The sequence below is a fragment of the Silene latifolia genome, chromosome 5, assembly GCF_048544455.1.
Source record: "Silene latifolia isolate original U9 population chromosome 5, ASM4854445v1, whole genome shotgun sequence".
NCBI lineage: Eukaryota > Viridiplantae > Streptophyta > Magnoliopsida > Caryophyllales > Caryophyllaceae > Silene > Silene latifolia.
In genome coordinates this window covers 76,719,477-76,739,109 of record NC_133530.1, presented here as the reverse complement: position 1 = coordinate 76,739,109, position 19,633 = coordinate 76,719,477, and the positions used below count along the sequence as shown (strand labels likewise).

Below are 19,633 nucleotides of genomic sequence, written 5' to 3'. Positions count from 1 at the left end.
AGTTAAGCTCCATTAATTCAGTTCAGTTCAGTTACATTAAGTTCAGTTTTGGGCCTAAGACATTTCATTATGAATGCTAAACAATTGAAAACGAACAAAACTCCTAAATAATCCAAAAATCTTAACAATTACAATTATTATGATTAATACAAAATCAATCCTATAAGCATACCAAGTTGGCAAATCCATTAATTAATAACCCAAAAATCCTACTCTCAATTTGTCAACAAAAGAAAGCAATAATAAAACAATCAACACAAACCCTCCTTCTTTCCTTTTTTTTTTTAATAAAAATAAATAAATTCAGAAAGCGGCACGCCAGCTAATAATGACGAAATCTCCCACGTCGATCAAACCTCTTCCTTACGTGTCATCCTGTCATTGGCCAGCACTTACCAAAGAACAACCTGGCTCCACACTTAAAATACCGAAACTACCCTTCCGAACCACACTTAGCCCACACCGAACCTAAAAAACAAACCTACTGGTTAGGATAACAAGAGGGAAAAAACAGCTGGAGACAGCCTGTCAACAACCTTTCTCTCTCCTATCTCTACCTCCTCCTTTCTCTCTCGTCCTACAGTTTTATGCGCTTCCACTCTCTCCCTTTCTCTCTCTACAACTTCGCACTTTCTCTCTCATCAACTGCGAACGACGAACGACGAACAAACTTCGATCGCTCGCCAGAAATCGCCGTCTCGGTATATATTTTTTGTGATTTTTTTGTATATATTTTTTTCAGATTTATGATCTTTAATTATGTAATTTCGTCAATATTTGTGTACTTTATTGTGTAATTTTTGCTTAAGAATGTCTAATTTTAGGTTTTTGTTAGTATTGATTGTAATATGCTGATCTGTGTCTGTTAGAACTGATTGCCGTTGATGTGTTAGTTTTTTTATATTTGTTTTATTGAGGTTTTGTTGTAGATTTGGATTTTTTATGGTTAATAATTTACATTACAAGTTGTAATGAAAATTTGGAGGAATTTTTGTGACATTGATGTAACATTGAAAGAGGCGTTAATTTGGAGTGATTTTATCGTCTCAGAGTTATGAGTGAGGAAGTATTTGTTGTTTTGAGTGAGATTAGATGTTTAGGTTTGTGAAGTCGGGTTGAAATTCGTGGTGTGCGACTAATTGCTCTTAAAATTGTTGATTTTAGACTTTTTGCTTCATGCTGCGGAGCTTAATGACTTTTGTGATATGGAAGTTTTTAGTTTTGGTGATGAGTAGGAGTGACTCACCAAGTAATGTAGCATAAGCGAGATTCATTCGAAACCAGTAAGCTTATTTAGTGCTTTCCTCAGGTTTTGGGGGAATAGGAGAGGGAGTTAATGTTTGGCGTTGTTTAGTTAAGGTAGGGAGTCTCATCTCTTAGTGGTTATCTGATGTGTACAAGAATTCACTTGCTAATGGCCTTCCGCACCGTTCATAGTACACCACATGGTAAAAGCTCTAGTGTCTATAAGACTAAATAAAAGACTTGAGAGTTTGATTAAAGTAGCCTCGAGCCTTTTGTGCTCGGAAAAACGTTTGTTTCAACAAAGTTTGTGGAAAGCCTAAAAGCATAGTATTTTTTTTTTTTTTTTGGAAGAGTCCCTATCTCATGTCATGGCGTTATAAATTATAATTAGCCTTTTAAATGTATTGTGTATATATCTCAAGTTTCTTTACATTATAAGGAAATACCTTGTTGAACATCGATACAATACATCTGCCCACGGCCTCATTTACATGTTCCCCTTTCTTAGCCTGCAGGCTCTACACTTTAAGTGCAAGAGCGATGATATATTTTAAAATTTCAAACTCAAATATATTTATATTTTTTAATGTCTGCAGGAGTAATATTTGATTATTGAGAACCTGTGTGATCAATCAAGTCTATTACAATTAGAAGCTGTCTGCAATTAAATTGTTTGTTGGTTAGGAAGATCCTTCTTTGTTGTTGCTGTATTCAATCTGAGATCTGCAAATTCCGTTCATTACGTTGCTGGTGACCAAATAAAAAGGTTGTATGTCTCTTGATGCTGCCAGGGCTGCTCATTCTCATATTGGGAACAGAGCTTTGGCTTTATCATAGGCCCATTTTCTTTCTCCATGCTGGCAGAGAGCATGCTTGGAATTCTTTCTTCGGGTAATGCCCCTGACCAATCTATTCGTCGATGTGCTCGGTGTGGTGACAATCTCTTTGGTGGTTCTCTTGGTACTTATTGGCCTATTATGCATAATTTACACGCTGTATTTCTGTGCTCGTATTCGAAGTTCAGCCTACGCTCAACTTGGTTACTTTAACGGGCCTTGGGTTGTTCGAATCATTTTCATCTTGTTTGGAATATTTTGGGGTGCTGGTGAGGTGTTCAGATTAAAGTTTTTTAGGCAGGACGGTAAAGTGTTTCGATCCTTAGGTCAAGGATGGCAGGACGACATTTGCAAGATATACATCCTAACAAATCTGGGGTTCACAGAACCATGCTTGTTCCTCATCATGGCCTTTCTCTTACGTGCATCCCTGAAATGGCGGGAATCCGGGCTATTAAACCCCAAATGGAACTTCAGGACAATCAGCTACGTCTTGCTTTATTGCTTCCCCATTTTCGTGTTGAATCTTATTGTTGTGATGGTGGCCCCTAAATTAATCGGGAAGGGTAAATTGTTGAAAGTAACAGTTCTATTTGCTCAAACATATATGTCAACAACTTTATCAGGTCGGCGCGTGATTACTTGCACATACCCTTTGTTGAGTACAATACTTCATGGACTCTTCGCTGCTGTTTTAACTACTTACCTGTTGTTACTTATGAGGCGGATGGCCAAGTCAGTCATCAACAAAGGGTTGCAGAAAAGAGTTTACATATTGATGTCCCTTGTTTCCAGTTTCCTCCCTTTGAGGGTTCTTTTGCTGGGACTATCAGTTTTGACGAGGCCGCAGCATTTTCTTTTTGAAGTTCTTGTCTTTTGTGGTTTTCTTGTGCTTTTATCTTGTATTGTGGTGGGCATTCTTATACTTGTTTACTTACCGGTTGCTGATTCACTAGCCCTCAATCTGGATCGAGGGTTGCGAGATCTAGAGGCTGGTGGTCGGGGAAGTTTATATGCATCCGGTGAGGACATTACTGATTCTAGCTCTCTAATTGCTGACAACCAAAGCCATCTGGGGAGAGACTCGGATGCCTCGACTAAAGGGGGTTCTATTTCTTTCCGAACTATCATCAAAGATGAAGGCACTTCAACAAGCGTAAATGAGGAGGAAAAAAGCAGTTTCCCACAGGGCTTCAGGCGGTTGTCAGCCTCATCCCAGCTGCCTTCGTAATCAAATGCGATTTCATTGGTTGGGAAAGATTAAGGAGAAGAGAAGTTTGTTTTTTTCGTTAGTTCTCTTGTCTTGAAGATGTTTAAAAGGTGCAAATGTGGATCAATGTTTCGATCAATAAGGCTGTATCTGTTTATAGAACAAGGAAATGCTTACCCCGTTAGTGTTACCCACCACTTTCAACTTTCAACCTCGTGGTCATTGTTTTGATTCCTTGATTAAGTTGTTGAGCTCAACCAAAATTCTTAAGATCTTAAGCATGAAAAGTTTTTGTATGGAATGTTTTCGGCGCAAAGTTTATAATGGTTTGTTTCAAATTCAGGTATTGTAGAAGCGCTTTGAAAAACAGAAGATTTTCTTGTGCATCAAAACAAAATTCGTTTAAGTACTAGTAATTTATGTTCTTGGAATGCACATATGCTTTTAAAAAGAGAATTATTTGTAGAATCAAAATCAAGCTCCAATGCACCAAACACCCACTTCCATTCACCGTTGGGCTATAAAGGACGACATTGGGCTTAAAAGGGCCTTTAGACTCCCATCTTTCTCAGCAAGCGAAGAGCACCAGCATTGTCACCAGACCGGCATAGGCCTTTGAACATAGAACCGTATGTAACAAGGGTTGATTGTATCCCAAGTTTGACGATTTTATCCAGCAATTATTCATTCTTAACTTGTCTTGGTTGTTTAAGTTTTATACAGAGTATTTTCTTTTTCTACGAGTATCTTGGATTTGTAAGATTAATTATAAAGTGGACCAGTATGATTGTGATGCCTCCACAGTTCACTCGTATGAAGAACTATCAAGGAGCCTTAACTGTTTTTGGCGAAATGATCGTTCTATAAGGCATTTTGCCTAATGAAGTACGTATCATTACTATCAATTAATTTGAGTGCAATTGCAAATCTCGGAGATCTTAAGAACTGTCAGGTGTTGGTGTCACAAACTGTTTTATTGACACGTATGCCAAGTCTGGTTGCATTGAGACTTTGAGAGTGCATCAGGATTATTCGAAGGGACGATCCCGACAAAAAGAAGAAAATAAGCTAAAAAGAGATTTGAAGAAATGCAAAAATTGGGCATTAGACCAAATCGAATTACTATCTCAAGTGTTCTTAATGCTTATAGCCATTGCGGTTTAGCTCAAGAAGGGGTCAAATTATTTGAAAGAATGGTAAATGGGGGTTGTATCAGTCCTCCGGACTTGAAACATTATGGAGCTGTGGCTGATATGTTGAGCCGAGCAGGGAGATTGAAAGATGCAGAAGAAGTAGCAAGCCGCATTCGAAATCACAGAGATGGTGTTGTAATTTGGCAGACAATGTTCATGGTCAAGCAGAGGTTGCTTAGAGAGTAACAAGGAAGATACAGGAGATCGAAAATGGTTACGGTGGGGACTATGTTCTTATCTCAAACATATTGACTAATCAAGGAAAGTTTTCTGAAGCTGAGAAGTTAAGAATGTTAATTGACTTTCCATAGACATCCTAACAAATGCAACACATTTTTACTTAAAAACGACATAAACTCAATACAGGTTAATTTCAGAGGCAACACATTTTCATCCCCAAAAAAGAAAAACTGATACAGTACTATAAGAGTAGAATACATGGTATATACATGAATGATCTTTCTCACCGAACCTGAGTAACATATATAGATGTTACATGCACCTGAAGTAACTACTCAAAAGAAAAAAGAAAAAAAAAAAAAACAATTTACAACTGGTATAATGGCAAAATTGGCAGTTTCTAAGAACCCGAGGTAAGTATAAAGATTAATAAAAAAGATTAAGAAATTGTGCAAAACATCTACTCTATAACTGATGAGTACGTCCATCACCGGTTTCAAAGTTGTTCCCATTGGAATGACATATTCTGGGCAATAACAGCTCACCAATTTTGCAGTTGAGAAGTTACGCTTTTCACTACCGGGTGATATTGTGTGTGGACGTACCGCTTAGCATTCTCTGAACCAGGTTGGCCAAGCCACTCAGCATATAGCCCTTTCACTATTGGGTTTTGGAAAGGATCAGCTACTATAACCTGTAACACAGTAAAGAACATACAATCAGATAATTACCGAGTTTCTTCTAACTGCAGTATCACAATGATGAAACTCAAATCAAATGCTCAAGAAATTCTCGTAACGTGCCCCTACTTTTCCACGCATAGGAGGTACGTGACTCTAAACAATTCCCAGGCTACAAGGGGAAGCCATAAAGCCAACCAATAAACTCATGTAGAGTAAAAAAAAGATCGGAAAAACAAAGTGCCCTGATAATCTAACCAAGACTCAGACTCAACCGAGTTACCGAACACAACAAAAAAAACAATTTTAGGACAATTCTAAAAGAGAGCAAATAAGTTCCAAAACCAACACGAAGATACAGGACCAAATTCAGTATGTCAACTGAATCTTAAGCATAAAAGATGGCATTTCCCTTCCTCTTATTAAAACCTTTACAAATGCCTTCTAAGATCAGGATGAGTTTGCCCATATCTATTCTCAAATCTCACCCTTTCTTGGAATGCACATACCCTTCTAAAGATATACGGAGTATTAATTATTTGTAGAATCAAAATCAAGCCCCAAAGTACCAAGCACCCATTCCCTATTCATGTTAGCCATTGTTCACAAAGACTATAGCACACTGCACAATCAAAGACCTATCACCATAATAATTTGGCAATCCAATACGCTAATAGGATCTCCTCTCACTTGGTCGCTCAATACATTCATCAGCAGAAAATTAAGTTGGAGATAGGCTTAACAAAGAAAAGTGGGTTGTTTTGAGTTCATACCATCAGAACATAATAACAACAAATAAAATCCCTTTAAGAAGCTGACTCTATGCAACATTAACGGAGTTATTTTGAAATGGATTTGGGATCCATTCCATTGTTTAGTCAGACTATTTTGAAATGGAGTTTCTAACTTCATCTTAACCCTCTAAAACCTCATACATCCTTTTCCCCCAAGTTTCTAACTCAACCTCTCTAACGCTAGCATTATCAAACCAAACAGGTCGAACAAGGTATGGGGTTCTAAATACATAACTTCATGGTATCATATTCCAATTCATTTCATTTCAACACCGTGAATTTAATGATCCGTTGAAAAACTTGATAAGCAATCAAAGCGCGTTATTTAGCTCTATGAAAAAAGAACGTGCGCAGGAACTTTTTCACTAACATAGTTTATCATATATTCATATGGCATAACGACAGATCAACGCAGTTAATAAAACTTTCACCATTGCAATTAAATCCTCACATTGCTCATGGAGACATTTTCTAAATGCTGAATCAAATCCTTTGCAGACTGTCCAGCCTTTGGCTTAATTTGTCCACCACCATTTAAGCAGCCTGCATGACAACATTCCACTAATAAACAATCCATCTTTAAGTTTGAATAATAATATAAATATGAGATGACTAAGAGACACCGTTTTAACCTGAAGGGCATGCCATAATTTCGAGAAAATGATAATCACAGTTTCCATTTTTTATTTTCCTTACAACGTTCTGCAAATTCCGAAATCCATAACATAAGGCAAACCGCAAGACAGTTTTACCCTCAACCTGCAATAGGAAACATATATCAGGTTTTTTCTTTTCATCTGAAAAGTTAACATCCAAAATAATCGATCTAAATCTAATAGAACTTAATCTCATCAGCAAGTACAAGAGTGAAAAACATTGATTGAATAGTTGAAAAGGCTAGACAATGAAATAGCAATAAGGCAATATATGTTCCAGGGTGAGAGATAGAAGAACTGGTTGATGTCAAACTACTACAAATTTTACTCTGTGTCCCATTTCTATTGTCCCCATTTGACTTCGGCAGTCAATGATAATGTTTCTTACAATATACAATTGTTGAAAATTTTGACAAAGATTATGTGAGAATAGTTGACTTCATAAATCAAACGTGACAAATTTCCTGGTATCTATGCTTATATTTGGAATCAGGAGATACTAATGTTCAGAGTTGATATCAGTAGACGACCAGAATCAAATGGCAATGAAATAATTCGCAAGGAGGTACTAAATTTTTGTTACTATACCCAGGAAGTTGGAAATTTTGAGCAAGAACTCGGAGGGGTCACTTCCACAGGCAGTCCGATGTACTACATGTATTGCACCAGAAGCTAAAAAACTTGCAATCCATTTTATCATTCCGAAGCAAATATTTTCCGCCTACTTCAAACAACTTATATAAAGACTATACAAAGAAAGAAAAAAAAGCAAGCACTTACTTCCAAACTGACTTCGCGGAAGTCTGAATTTCTTAAAGTTCTAAAGTCGACAGGTCCTTCTATGTCCCTGCCATAAAGGGATTTAGCAGCATGCCTGAAAACAGTTTCAGCATAACCTCCAGAACTTCCACTAACCCCATAAAGATGTCCATCATCTGTAGCATTAGTCAACCTGAGGTTTGCAGAGCAGATTGTCAGTCAACATTCAAATAAATTCAAATACCAGGCACTAGAGTTAATTTTCTTACAGTTTATCTAAAGGAGATTCGTCCAAGGTACTAAAATCAACTGACTGAGACTGCAAAACAACCAATAAGTGATTTGGTGATTGATTTACTAGGCTGAAAAACACAGTTACATGCAATGAGCACTCGTTAGTTACCTGTATTAGTTCTAAAACCTCCCCAGATGTCAACACAGAATCCACCTCAGTAACCTGTAAATCGCCATTTACGACATCTCCATCTTGATATTCCATTTCAAATACGAAATCGTCTCTAGCGGCCTCAAGCTTCTTGTCATAACAAGGCATCACAAAGACATGATACACTTCATCCGGCCTGTTAAATCATTAATGACAGAGAAAATGACTAAGGAAACCAATTCACCAAGTCTCATATAATATACGTCTAAGAACCACAAGTGTTTGTGACTGTAGTCTGAAAACTTCAATCAGACAGTGTGGTGCTATCAATATTACCTGAGAGACATTTTCTTGCAAAGGTAGTGCTTTATTACAGCCCCAATAGTTTGCTGAGGACTTTTTACAGATGAAATATATGGCAAGATGTAGGATCCAAGAGTCTTTTCTGCGTGCATCCACCCTAACATAAACAAGGAAAGGAAAAGGAAGTGAGTTAATTAGTAATTTTCTGAAGGAGAGAGAGGAACGCGTCCAAAACTAGGTAGAAAAAGGAGCTAACAAATTTATACCTGGACACGCAGATGAAATCATGGGTAATGCAGTTTTGCATATTGCGCCACTGAGAGGCTGATTTTGCTTGTACCGTGCAATAAATTCATTACATGCTTCAATAAGTGCCAAATCTCTACTACAGCTTGTGTCAAAAACAGCCTTCACTCCCAGTGACTTAAAAAATGTCGTGAGCTTTCTCAAAACCTGAAGGAAATATGATATTCAATCCCAGTCAGAAAGAGAACAAAGAAGGGTCTATGCAGAATAGGACCATTTACCTTAATCACACGCCTAGCATAACAGACAAAGCAATATCAGAAGCATGACTAGACAGACTCATAGTCAACTTCAAATTATAAGGTAATTTGCATTCCATGTGTGTCTCAGCCGACCAAATGCATTCCCGAACTCATGATAGATGTACAGAGCCATGTGCATTTACCTTGCCGTGAACCCATACTAGTTAGTTCTCAAATCTTTACCTATCTCACATATGACACAGCCACATCTAAAATCTTCAATCAAAATTCCGTATCTATGTTTATAATAACATTTCACCTAAACTAGGACTATAATCATCAAATTAATCTTTATCGTCTTCTCTTGCAAAGTCACAAGCTATGTTACTTCGACACTTCACCTAATCTGTGTGTCGGAGTCCGTGTCTGGCATTCATCTTGTGCCAACATGTCTATATGAGGCACTAGCCAAAACTCCCAATTGCAATTTAGGTGCGCCTTATAAATAAGAGTCACCCAATGAGGCTCACTAAAATTGACACAATTTAGGTGCCCCCCATTGCAATTTAGTACGCACTTTCCTTTTAAAACATTACTTAAACTCTAAAACTAAAATCTTCTTCCTATAATAATCAACCTTGATTTAACAAACCCCAATAAATTGATACAAATGGCAATTCCTTCAACATAACCTTCTTGTTTGTAATAGACCACCTCCTTTTTCAAAACCCTAGTTCTAGGAACACATCTAATCAGAAAAGCTAGCTCTTAGGACTTAATCAATTGATTAAAACATAGTTCTTGTAGCATGCCAAACACCAATAACCATATTATCAACAATATAAAGCATCAAGAGAACAGAGAAATTTGAGATTATTCCCATACTACGAACAAGAGATGTGCCCAGACGACTATGTAGCCCTTAGATATTTGATCCTTGTGACCTGGTCTAAGTTGTTATGCATAAATGTGGCCGATATTAGAGCTACAATGGAGCTCACTTTATGTCATGAAAGCTAAAATCAACAACTCAAAGTTCAGATACCTCTACGACAAAATTTTCGGTATTCTGTCAGAGCATATAGCTAAAGGCTTGAGAAACCTAATTCCTGTAACTAACATTTAATAAAACCATTTTCTACATAGCGAAACGCCGAAACCATGGTAATTTGTTTGAACATAAACCCTTTACAAACTGTAAAACATGGTGCCTACAAGGTTTAGAGTTCTCAACTGGTCATGGATTATGGATGACTACCTTTCATACAACTTACAAAATTTTAAAAAAATAATCAATTATATAAGCACGATGTCACACCTGAACAGGAGAGAGGCCAAAGTGAGCAGCAAGAGACGCCCTGGACTGTGGAGAGACAGAAACTATTACAGCCTTGCCTTTGTTGATATTGGATAGGAACTCATCTAAACTTTGCTTCTCAAGCATCACAGTTTCTGCTGAAGTGATGCAACCGCTGCATAAGCACAGAGCCAACAAGGAAAATGATTAACAGATCTGAGAAAAGTCTGGAAAATGATAGAAAGTCATCAATATCCTGCAGTCATGAAACACGGTAAAACAACAGATGTAGAGTGGAGACTGGAGAGTGACAGTATTAAGATTATTCTAAGTGAAGCGTTTAGAAAGAAAAAGAAAAAGTGAACCATCAGACCTCAATTATTTTCCACACTTCTTCATTGCCTCAAACAGAAGTTAAAATCCCCATCCGACATTCACATTGATCAGTCATGGTTAGAATTATAAGGCCTTGTTTGGATAGAAGAATTTGGAAGGAAAGGGAGGGGAGGGATTTGAAGGGAGACAATTTCCATTGTTTGGATGGCAAAATGGAGGTGGAGGAAATTGGAAGGGAGGGATAATGGATCCCTCTTGTTCCCTCCTCCAAGCCAAAATGTTTCCCCTCCAACATAGGAAAGATTTGGAGGGAAAACTCTCACCCACCATTCCACTCCCCTTCCCTTCCCTCTTTCTTTCCCCTTTTCCTCCATTTTTTTTTTTTTTTTTTTTTTTTTTTTTTTTTTTTGGTGACAAGGGGTTTAATCCCCCGGGCCCAGGCATTCCGGCGTCACCACCTGGACCATGTAAACCACCCCAATTGGGGCCGCCGAGATAACCGCATGCAATTGCTCATCCGTGGGTTCGAACACGGGACCTCGCAATTCTTGTCTTTGCAAGCTTTGAGGTTACCCAAGTCTACCACTAGACTGCAAGCCTCCATTTTTGGTATCCAAACAAGGCGTAAATCTAAGGCTTGAAACATTCACCATTCAACCATTAAGCGAGCACAGACGCATGACACATGGCAGATGGCAGGGGACAAGCCTAGTTTCCATCTAGGCTATTATCCTAGACTGAATTTGATAGTAAAACCTAATAGGCAATCGTCGTCAGAACCTATGTTACTCTCCAATTCAACTAAAAAACCTCAGCAAGATTCTCGAACATGATTATACATACACACTTGACACTTCATTCAAGTCCAACAACATAAAAAACAAGTCTAATAATAGTGGCGCTGCAAAGACACATACCTCCGTCTAATGAATTAAAAAAAGGTAAACAAATGATTGGGACGGAATGAGTATGAAGAGTAGTAACCTAACCTGCAAGCAAGGCAGTCCTTGAGAGATATTTTAACCGGTTTCGCTTCGACTGGACGTTCAATCTTGACCTCATTCTAACCTCAACAAAAACGCAATTCCAATTAATTGACCTAATAATCAATTACTCCCTCCGTTCCGATCGCTTTGATTAAAATAGTCGTAACAAAAACAGGGATAATAAAGAAGATGAAATCGAAAAAATAGAAAACAAACCCTGGGATTAGGAGGTGAAGGTTTAACTTGACCGATAATACAAGCTTGAGAAGGTGCAATGAAATCGTTCAAGTCGCTTATCCTCAACGTCGCCGAAAACCGTTCTGACATTTTTCTTACTTTTACTCTAATGCTGATCCAGCTGCTCGATTGTACTACTAATTTCTGAGCATATATTTCTTAATACGGAGTATTTCTTAATTAAATTGTTCACTTCTTTAACAACTACTCAATACTCCGTATGGCTTTTTTTTCTAAGGAAATGAATATAAATGCGCTAAAAACTTAACTATAATAGTGCGCAAAAGAGAAACTTGCAAAGTGGAGTTGAATGGAGGGAGTATATGTTAATGTTAAAGCTAGTACTCCATAGTATATAAGGTGGAAATTAAAAGATACTCCCATCGTCTCGGTCATTGGTGTCCTTTGATTTTGATACAAAGACTAAGGAAATGAGATGAGACCAATTACAAAATGACAAATGAAATAAATTGAGTGTGAATAATCAAATTACTTATCAAATTCGTTCTTAAAATAAAAAGGACAACAAATAACTGAGACACTCAAAATGGAAAAGGACAACAAATGACCGGGACAGGGTATCCGATCCAAAGTGCTAGTTCGGATCAGATATCCATATTAGAAATCCTGAAGTTAGATATCCAATATCCAAACCAAATGTTTCGGATATCCAATGTTCGGGTATCCAAAGTAATCGGATCGGATGCAGATATCCATCGGATATCCATACTTTTGAATTTACTTTAAAATTAAATTTGAAACACGATTATATTCATAGTTTTACATGATGATTTTCTTTAGTATTGTTACTCCAATGTTCTCCCCATAAAATTTAAGTACCACTTAGATATTTCTCTAATAATTTAAACATTAATTAAGTTGTTGTATCAAATAAAATTTTATTTTCTCGAAATTATACTAGAAAATTATAGTTTCGGATCGGATCGGATATCCAAATGTTTTAATTCTAATATCCATATCCAAACCAAAACCAAAAATTTCGGATCAGATATCCAAACCAAACTTAACTTTCGGATCGGATATCCAAAAATTCGGATCAGATACAGATTGAATATCGGATCGGTTTGGATAATCGAATTTTTTGCTCAGCCCTACTTATGGGTAGGGTCAAAACATTATTTAAATAAATTACTTACGAATTAAAAGATAAAAGGATGCCAAAAACATATAAGGATGCCATAACCACTGATATTATGTAGTTTCTTAATTTTTTTTGAAATGCAAAATTAATGTTGGCCATTTAAACTTTATCACATGGTATAACCTTGATTTTCATTTATTTCCTAATTAAAAAGGAGAACTTGTAACATCATAAATTTATTAGTTTTCTTACTAAGGTACAATGGTTTTAGAGGGAAAACCTTTAGATAGACTTATTATTTTAGTTATACGGGAAAGCTAAGATTTTAAGCCTATTGTGTAACACCCCTATACTCCAAGTGCCTTACCAGGACCACTCAGGTATAAGGATACTACCATCTCGGTTGCCCGAGGCAATGAATATCAAAAGACAATAAAGAAACGTACTTTAAAAGTAATTATAGTTTAAGTGATTACATGTTCAAAACCAACATTGTCAAAAGGAATTACAAAGTACTCAATCCGTCTACTGATAAAACTATCAAGCTACTAGACATCGTCTGACACAGCGGTAGACTTCTAACTGCAAAGTGATGACTCATCCCAGCTATCACGTACGCATCATATCATACCTGATCAATACTGCTCACCACCCCCGAATGGATCACCACAGTTTTTAAAACATTTAAACGGTCGATTATTTACACAAGTTATATATCAACAAGACATCAACCAACACAAATTTCAAGCAATCATACACAATCGTGCACTCCACTCCATCTCCGTCACCGATCGTCCCACCGGACCACCACCGATGGGGGACCGCAGCCGTTCCCACCTAAGCCCCGCTCATCATACCGAGCGATAACCCTGTCCCATTAATGTGCACATCCCCTTCTGTGGCGGGTTCCACGAAGGGCGAAACTAGGGCGTGAAGCCACTCCCGCAAGTGACTCCACTCAGCCGAGAACGCATCTCGAGAACCACAGACAAACAATCACAATCACAATATCAACAATCGTCCGAATCAACCAATTACACTAATTACAAAGACAAACACCACACATCATGTAAGTAATCGAGTAGGAAACCCTACCGGAAAGCAACACAATCATCGGGCGATCTAGCAAAATTGCTCAAAACCTCTCCTCTACAAATCCTTCTCCTATCACATAATCACATAATCACAATCTAACCTTAACAAATCATAAAAACCCCCAATTCCCAAAATTAGGGTTTAACGAAACTTAACGAAATACTATAAAATTGGTATGTAGAACTTACCCTTGACGCAAGGAACACTATGATGCAAAGAACAATGAAATCCGACCTCTCAAGCTCCGGGATTTGTCAATAATGTGATTGATGCGAAGAACGTAGTTTTGTTTTCTCTTTGAACGTAATTAGGTTTGATAAAATGTATTAAGGAAGTGACGGAGTTGTTTATATATTCAATCGCATTATTAACAAAACCCGACAAATTATCACCCCGTAAACCGGCTACTCGATCGAGTAGCTAAGGTACTCGATCGAGTGCCCCCTTACTCGATCGAGTATCCTAGTTACTCGATCGAGTACCCAACATGTCAGAAACTATTATAAACTGCAACTCACCCTTACTCGACAGAGTAAGGCCTACTCGATAGAGTACCCCAAGACTCATAAATACGTAGTATTACATATTGATCTACCCAAATTCTGGTTTTTCAAAATTTAACTAGTTCGGGTATCACTAAACTTGTCAAACAGATCGAACATGCATATTATGGGTCGGGTTGTTTTAGGGTTGGGTAAAAAAGGATCAGGTGAATACTATACGGTTTCGGGTAAAAAAAGGGTTGATCAACAACCTTTTCTGATACGGTGAGAGTGATGGCATTGCACACACTTCGAGATGATTAGATGGCATGTGGTTCGAGGTGATGAGATGAAATAAATACATATTTTTCTTTAAAATGTTACTCCGTATAAGTGAATACCTATTTAATATAGAGTGTTTTAAGAAAGATATATTGTCTTTGACCTAACGGTCAACCTTCTACGGATAGGGTTTGACCCGTTATTTACGGATCAAAATAGGTTCAAGTATCTTTCGGATTTGGGTTGAAAAAACCGGATTATTTGCAGGTTATTTACAGGTAGGATTAGGGTCGGTTTTCGAGAAGGGACAGGTTTCGTCATTTTCACAGGTCTAGGTGTCATTCTAGTTCAATTTTTGGCCATTTCATATTTACTTTTCTCATTCCACCATCATATTTACTTTCTCTTCGTCCTGGTTATTTGTTCACCTATTTCATTTAAGAACGTCTAATCAATTATTTACCTTTCTATTTTGAGAATGTCTTTGATGTGCAATTTGATCATCCATACTCAATTTCATCAACTTGTCCTCCAATAATTAGTCCTATAATCTTTCCTTGGTCTTTGTCTAAAATCAAAGGTAAACAAAAGATCGACACCGAGGGAAAAAATAAATATTCACCTTGAAGTTGTTACTTTCTTAGGTCAATTTTTGAGACAATGTTAGATCTATCATGTTTTAGACCTATTGTCATTCAAGACGGATATATCAGTCTTAAACTTAAGACGGGTCAAACATGTTCACGTGGGGAGAATAAGACAAAAGCACTCATATAACATGATATTTGACCTGTTTTAATTGTTAAGACGGATACCTCTGTTTTAAAGAAGTTTAGCATCATATTTTAGGGTTATTTAATGAGAATACTCTATACTATGGGGGTGCTTCTCAAAATACTCCAAACTATATTTTAACTACCAATAAAACCAGCAATTACCCACCTTCGCTTATATTACACTATATCGACTGGTTACCTGCTAAACAGGTTAACTTTCTTTTTAAACTCTTTTAACCTCTCTTTTCTTTTCTCTATTAACTTTTTTTACTTCTTCTCCTGCCTTTACACCTAATCTCCATTAAAGCTATCAACCTTCTTCATCCTCACCAACACCGCCTCATTGATCACTTCTTAAATTCATCTTCTCTCACTCATGTACAATCTGGTGGTTGATTACAAGGGAAGTAAGAATGGTAAAGGAAGAAGATGAAGTCTAGAAAACGGGAAAAAGTGGGTTTGAAGAGAGTGTCGAAGATCTCCAGTAAAATATGGGAATTTAGTTAGGGTTCTTATTTTTTTCCGGGTAACGAGTTACCCGTAGAAAATGATTTATAACACTACCTTACAATCTCCAAACCCCCAAATTAACATTTACCCCAAATTAATTTGGGAATTCAGAATTCTGGAAAATTACCTCCAAATGGAGAGGCACATGCAATTAGACAACGCATGTCCCTCCAAATGCACAATTTTCACACTCCTTTTCCTAATACCTATACAGTATACAATTCCCAAATCATTTATCTTTTGTGATGTTCATGTACTCTGCCAAAGTTGATTTAAAGTGCCAAAGTTCATGTAATTTGGGTGTCAAGTGAATATGGCGTTTAAAGTGCCCAAGTTGATAATCTTGGTTTTAGCAGCTTGACAGAAATTGAAGAGTTGGAATTTGGAAATAAATTCATAGATTTATAGGAGGGAATTCAAAGGTTTTTATACAAAGTTGATTTTAGTAGGGTAATAAGTTCAGTTAGTTGGGATTTATTTAGAGCACCGATTATATAAGTACTTCCGGATAAAATAGAAAAGAGAGATAAATTTTGAAAAAAATTGGGTAAAGGAAGAAGATGAAGATTGTAAATGGAAGAAAGAAGGGTAAATAAAGAAGATGAAGATTGAATAATAATAAAGGGGAAAAGAGTGGGCAACGATTTAAATAAAAAAAATACCTGCTACATCAAGTTAATAAAGTACCAATTCTGTTCAAAGTGAAGGGGGGTATTTGTTGGTTTTATTGGTAGTTAAAATAAACTTTGGAGTATTTTGAGCAGAACCCTCATAGTTCAGAGTATTCCTATTAATTAACCCTTTATAAAATTATTGCAAAAATCTTGGCTAATCGTCTTCGAAGTGTCTTGCATAAGATTATACACCCGTTTCAAGGTGCTTTTACACCTAATCGTTTCATTCAAGATAATATTCTTTTAGCACACGAGATTTTCAACTCGTTTAAACGTAAAAAAGGGAAAAGGAGGTTGGATTGCAATCAAACTTGATATGGAGAAAGCATACGACAGACTAGAATGGAATTTTATCGAGGAAACTTTTAAACAAATGGGTTTTAATGATAAGTGGATTTCATGGATTATGGCATGTATAAACACTGTTTCTTACTCAGTGTTAGTAAATGGAACACCGGGAGACGTTTTTAGACCCACTCGAGGTATTCGACAAGGAGACCCACTTTCGTCATACATATTTATTATGTGCGCCGAGATTTTAGCAAGATCTCTACAAAATAATAGTGATGTTAGCTCTAGTGATATTGGTGTTAGAATTGGATCCGGGGTGGAGAAAATTTCGTTTCTCACTTTTGCGGATGACACTATCATTTTTGCTAAAGCCTCTAACCAGAGTTGTAGAACTATTAAGTCTATTTTAGATAAATTTTGCACGATTTCCGGACAATTTGTTAATTTTGACAAATCCACTTTTCAATGCACTAGAAATATTGAGCGTTCTCTTCGTGAATCATTTAGAGGCATTCTCCATATGAACGAGGAAGCTCATTTGGGTAAGTATTTAGGATGTCCTATAATTGATAGCAGAGTGACTAAAAATACTTTCGAGAACATTATTCAATCTTCTTGCACTCAATTATCGAAATGGAAAGCGAATTCTCTATCTCAAGCAGGTAGACTAGTTCTTGTCAATGCTAATTTAGCCGCGAAGGGAACTTTTAAGATGCAAAGCTTCCTCCTCCCTTCATCGATCCATAATAGATTAGATAAAATTAATAGAGACTTTCTTTGGAATAAGAATCCTTCCCAGCGTTCTCCTAATTTGGTTGGTTGGCATAAAGTTTGTTTATCAAAGTCGGTTGGTGGTTTAGGAATTAAATCTTCTGAAACAGCTAATAAAGCTCTTCAAATGAAACTTTTATGGAAAATTCTTATGGATAAGGAAAGTATTTGGGTCAAAGTGGTATCTAAAAAATACTTGAGAAATTTTTCACTCTTTGATCATAAGCCTAATTCAGCCTCTTCTTGGCAATGGCGTAAACTAATGAGTCTTCGGACTCTATTTAGAAAAGGACTGAGATGGCAGGTAGGTAATGGTAGCAACATTAAGTTTTGGTCTGATAATTGGGTTTTTTCACACCCACTTACAAGTAGTATGGTTGATGATGATAGTAACCGCGATCTTAATCTTTTGGTTAAAGATTTCATAACTTCAGACAAGCAATGTGATGTTTGTAAATTATCCAGTTTAGTGAATAACGATATTGTTAATCGATTACTAACATTCCAAAGGCCACATAATGATATTCCGATACCCTTATTTGGGGTTGTCCGTAGATGGAAATTTCTCTACCAAAACAGCAACTTGGTTAACGCAAGGTTTGTTCGATCAAGCTCTTGTCAAATGTGAATTTCAGTGGATTTGGAAATTGAATATTCCTCCTAAATTGAAATTTTTTCTTTGGAAAGCCTGTGTTGACGGCCTTCCAACGAAAAGTAGACTTCTCAAGAGTCATATTGATGTCCCACCTCATTGTGTTCTGTGCAACAATCCTATTGAAAACAAAGATCATTTCTTTTACGAATGTCCCTTGATTAGGTCTGTCATCCAAGACATGAACATTATTAGTTTCAACGAGTTTTTGTCAAATTATGATACTATTACAAGTCAAAGTTTTCTAACGAAACTTAATTATCTCAAGGATTTAATTCCAAAAGATGACTTTATAAAGATTATTTTTATTTGGTGGAATGCATGGTTCCATAGAAATGATATTATATTTAATAATGTTAATTTAAGTATTAGCAAACTTATTACTTTATGTAATAATAGCACTAAGACATGGAATGTGACTAGATTTAAGGATCTCAACAATCCTGAGGTAGAAGAGTCGGCTAGAAACAATTCTAGTAAGGAAGAGATTTGGTGGGAAAAACCTACAAACGGTTTCCTAAAGCTAAATTTCGACGGATCGAGAATAGAAGGTAATAAAGCTGCTTTAGGATATTCTATAAGAGATCACAATGGTAAAGTCGTTTTGTTGGGAGCAAAAAAGTGCGGATCCAATAGTATCCTTGTTGCGGAAGCACTTGCTTTAAAAGAAGGTATTTTAGCAGCTAAATACTTAGGAATCTCAAAGTTAATTGTGGAGGGTGATAACTTATGTGTTATTAACTCGATTCGAGATACTTGGCAAATTCCGTGGGAAATTTCTAGTATTATCAAGGATGTGAAATTAGACCTTCATTTTTTCGATGAAGTGATTATTAAACATTGCTTTCGTGAAGCCAACAAGGTTGCTGACTTCATGGCTTCAGTTGGACATTCATGTCCAACTCTTTCGAGGTGGTTTGATAGCCGGTGGCTTCAACTTACCTCCCTCATTCAAAAGGATAAGATAGGTTGGTCCTACCCTAGAGGATCAACCTAGTTTTCTTACCTAATCAAAAAAAAAAAACAATGCATAACTAACCTGACGGACCGGATTATACCTCTACGAAGTACGAATAACCAAAAGATGAAAAATGGGTCAAAAACCAAAACTTTTGTACTTGTAACATACTTCCTCCATTCAACTCCACTCTACTTATTTCTATTTTCTACACTATTCACAAATGCATATTCAAGTTCGATTTTCTCTCAATACATAAGTGAAAATACATTCATGTGGGATCTTGTTTGATTCGTCTTTACGAGTATATTAAAAATATCTAATTTTTATAATTTTTGCAAATACGTAGCTAACGATATTTACCGCGCAAAACACGCGTTGGTAAACGTGAAAAAGCAAAGTGGTAGAGTGGAGTTGAATGGAGGAAGTATTTGTTACTCTGTATTCTCTCTCTA

General features: G+C 36.7%; 2 protein-coding genes across 3 annotated transcripts; one reads left to right on the top strand and one right to left on the bottom strand.

Moving 5' to 3' along the window:
- The first annotated feature begins 202 nt into the window (after positions 1-202).
- LOC141657592 (uncharacterized) lies at positions 203-3,563 on the top strand. Of its 2 annotated transcripts, none has more exons than XM_074464875.1 (2): positions 203-701; positions 1,842-3,563. In XM_074464875.1, exon 2 carries the CDS (start codon positions 2,140-2,142, stop codon positions 3,310-3,312), a length of 1,173 nt encoding a protein of 390 aa, XP_074320976.1. In that variant the 5' UTR covers positions 203-701; positions 1,842-2,139; the 3' UTR covers positions 3,313-3,563. The 2 variants fall into 2 exon arrangements, with proteins under 2 accessions (XP_074320976.1, XP_074320977.1); XM_074464876.1 differs by having other exon boundaries at positions 526-701; positions 2,037-3,563.
- A 1,561-nt stretch (positions 3,564-5,124) lies between these two features.
- Positions 5,125-11,744, bottom strand: LOC141657591 (protein NAR1-like). Its single transcript, XM_074464874.1, has 11 exons — positions 11,565-11,744; positions 11,352-11,425; positions 10,048-10,201; positions 8,508-8,694; positions 8,275-8,398; positions 7,957-8,134; positions 7,823-7,872; positions 7,575-7,746; positions 6,771-6,897; positions 6,590-6,681; positions 5,125-5,358 (listed from the first exon to the last, which is right to left on the bottom strand). Exons 1-11 carry the CDS (start codon positions 11,673-11,675, stop codon positions 5,206-5,208), a joined length of 1,422 nt encoding a protein of 473 aa, XP_074320975.1. The 5' UTR covers positions 11,676-11,744; the 3' UTR covers positions 5,125-5,205.
- Between the last annotated feature and the right edge of the window lie 7,889 nt (positions 11,745-19,633).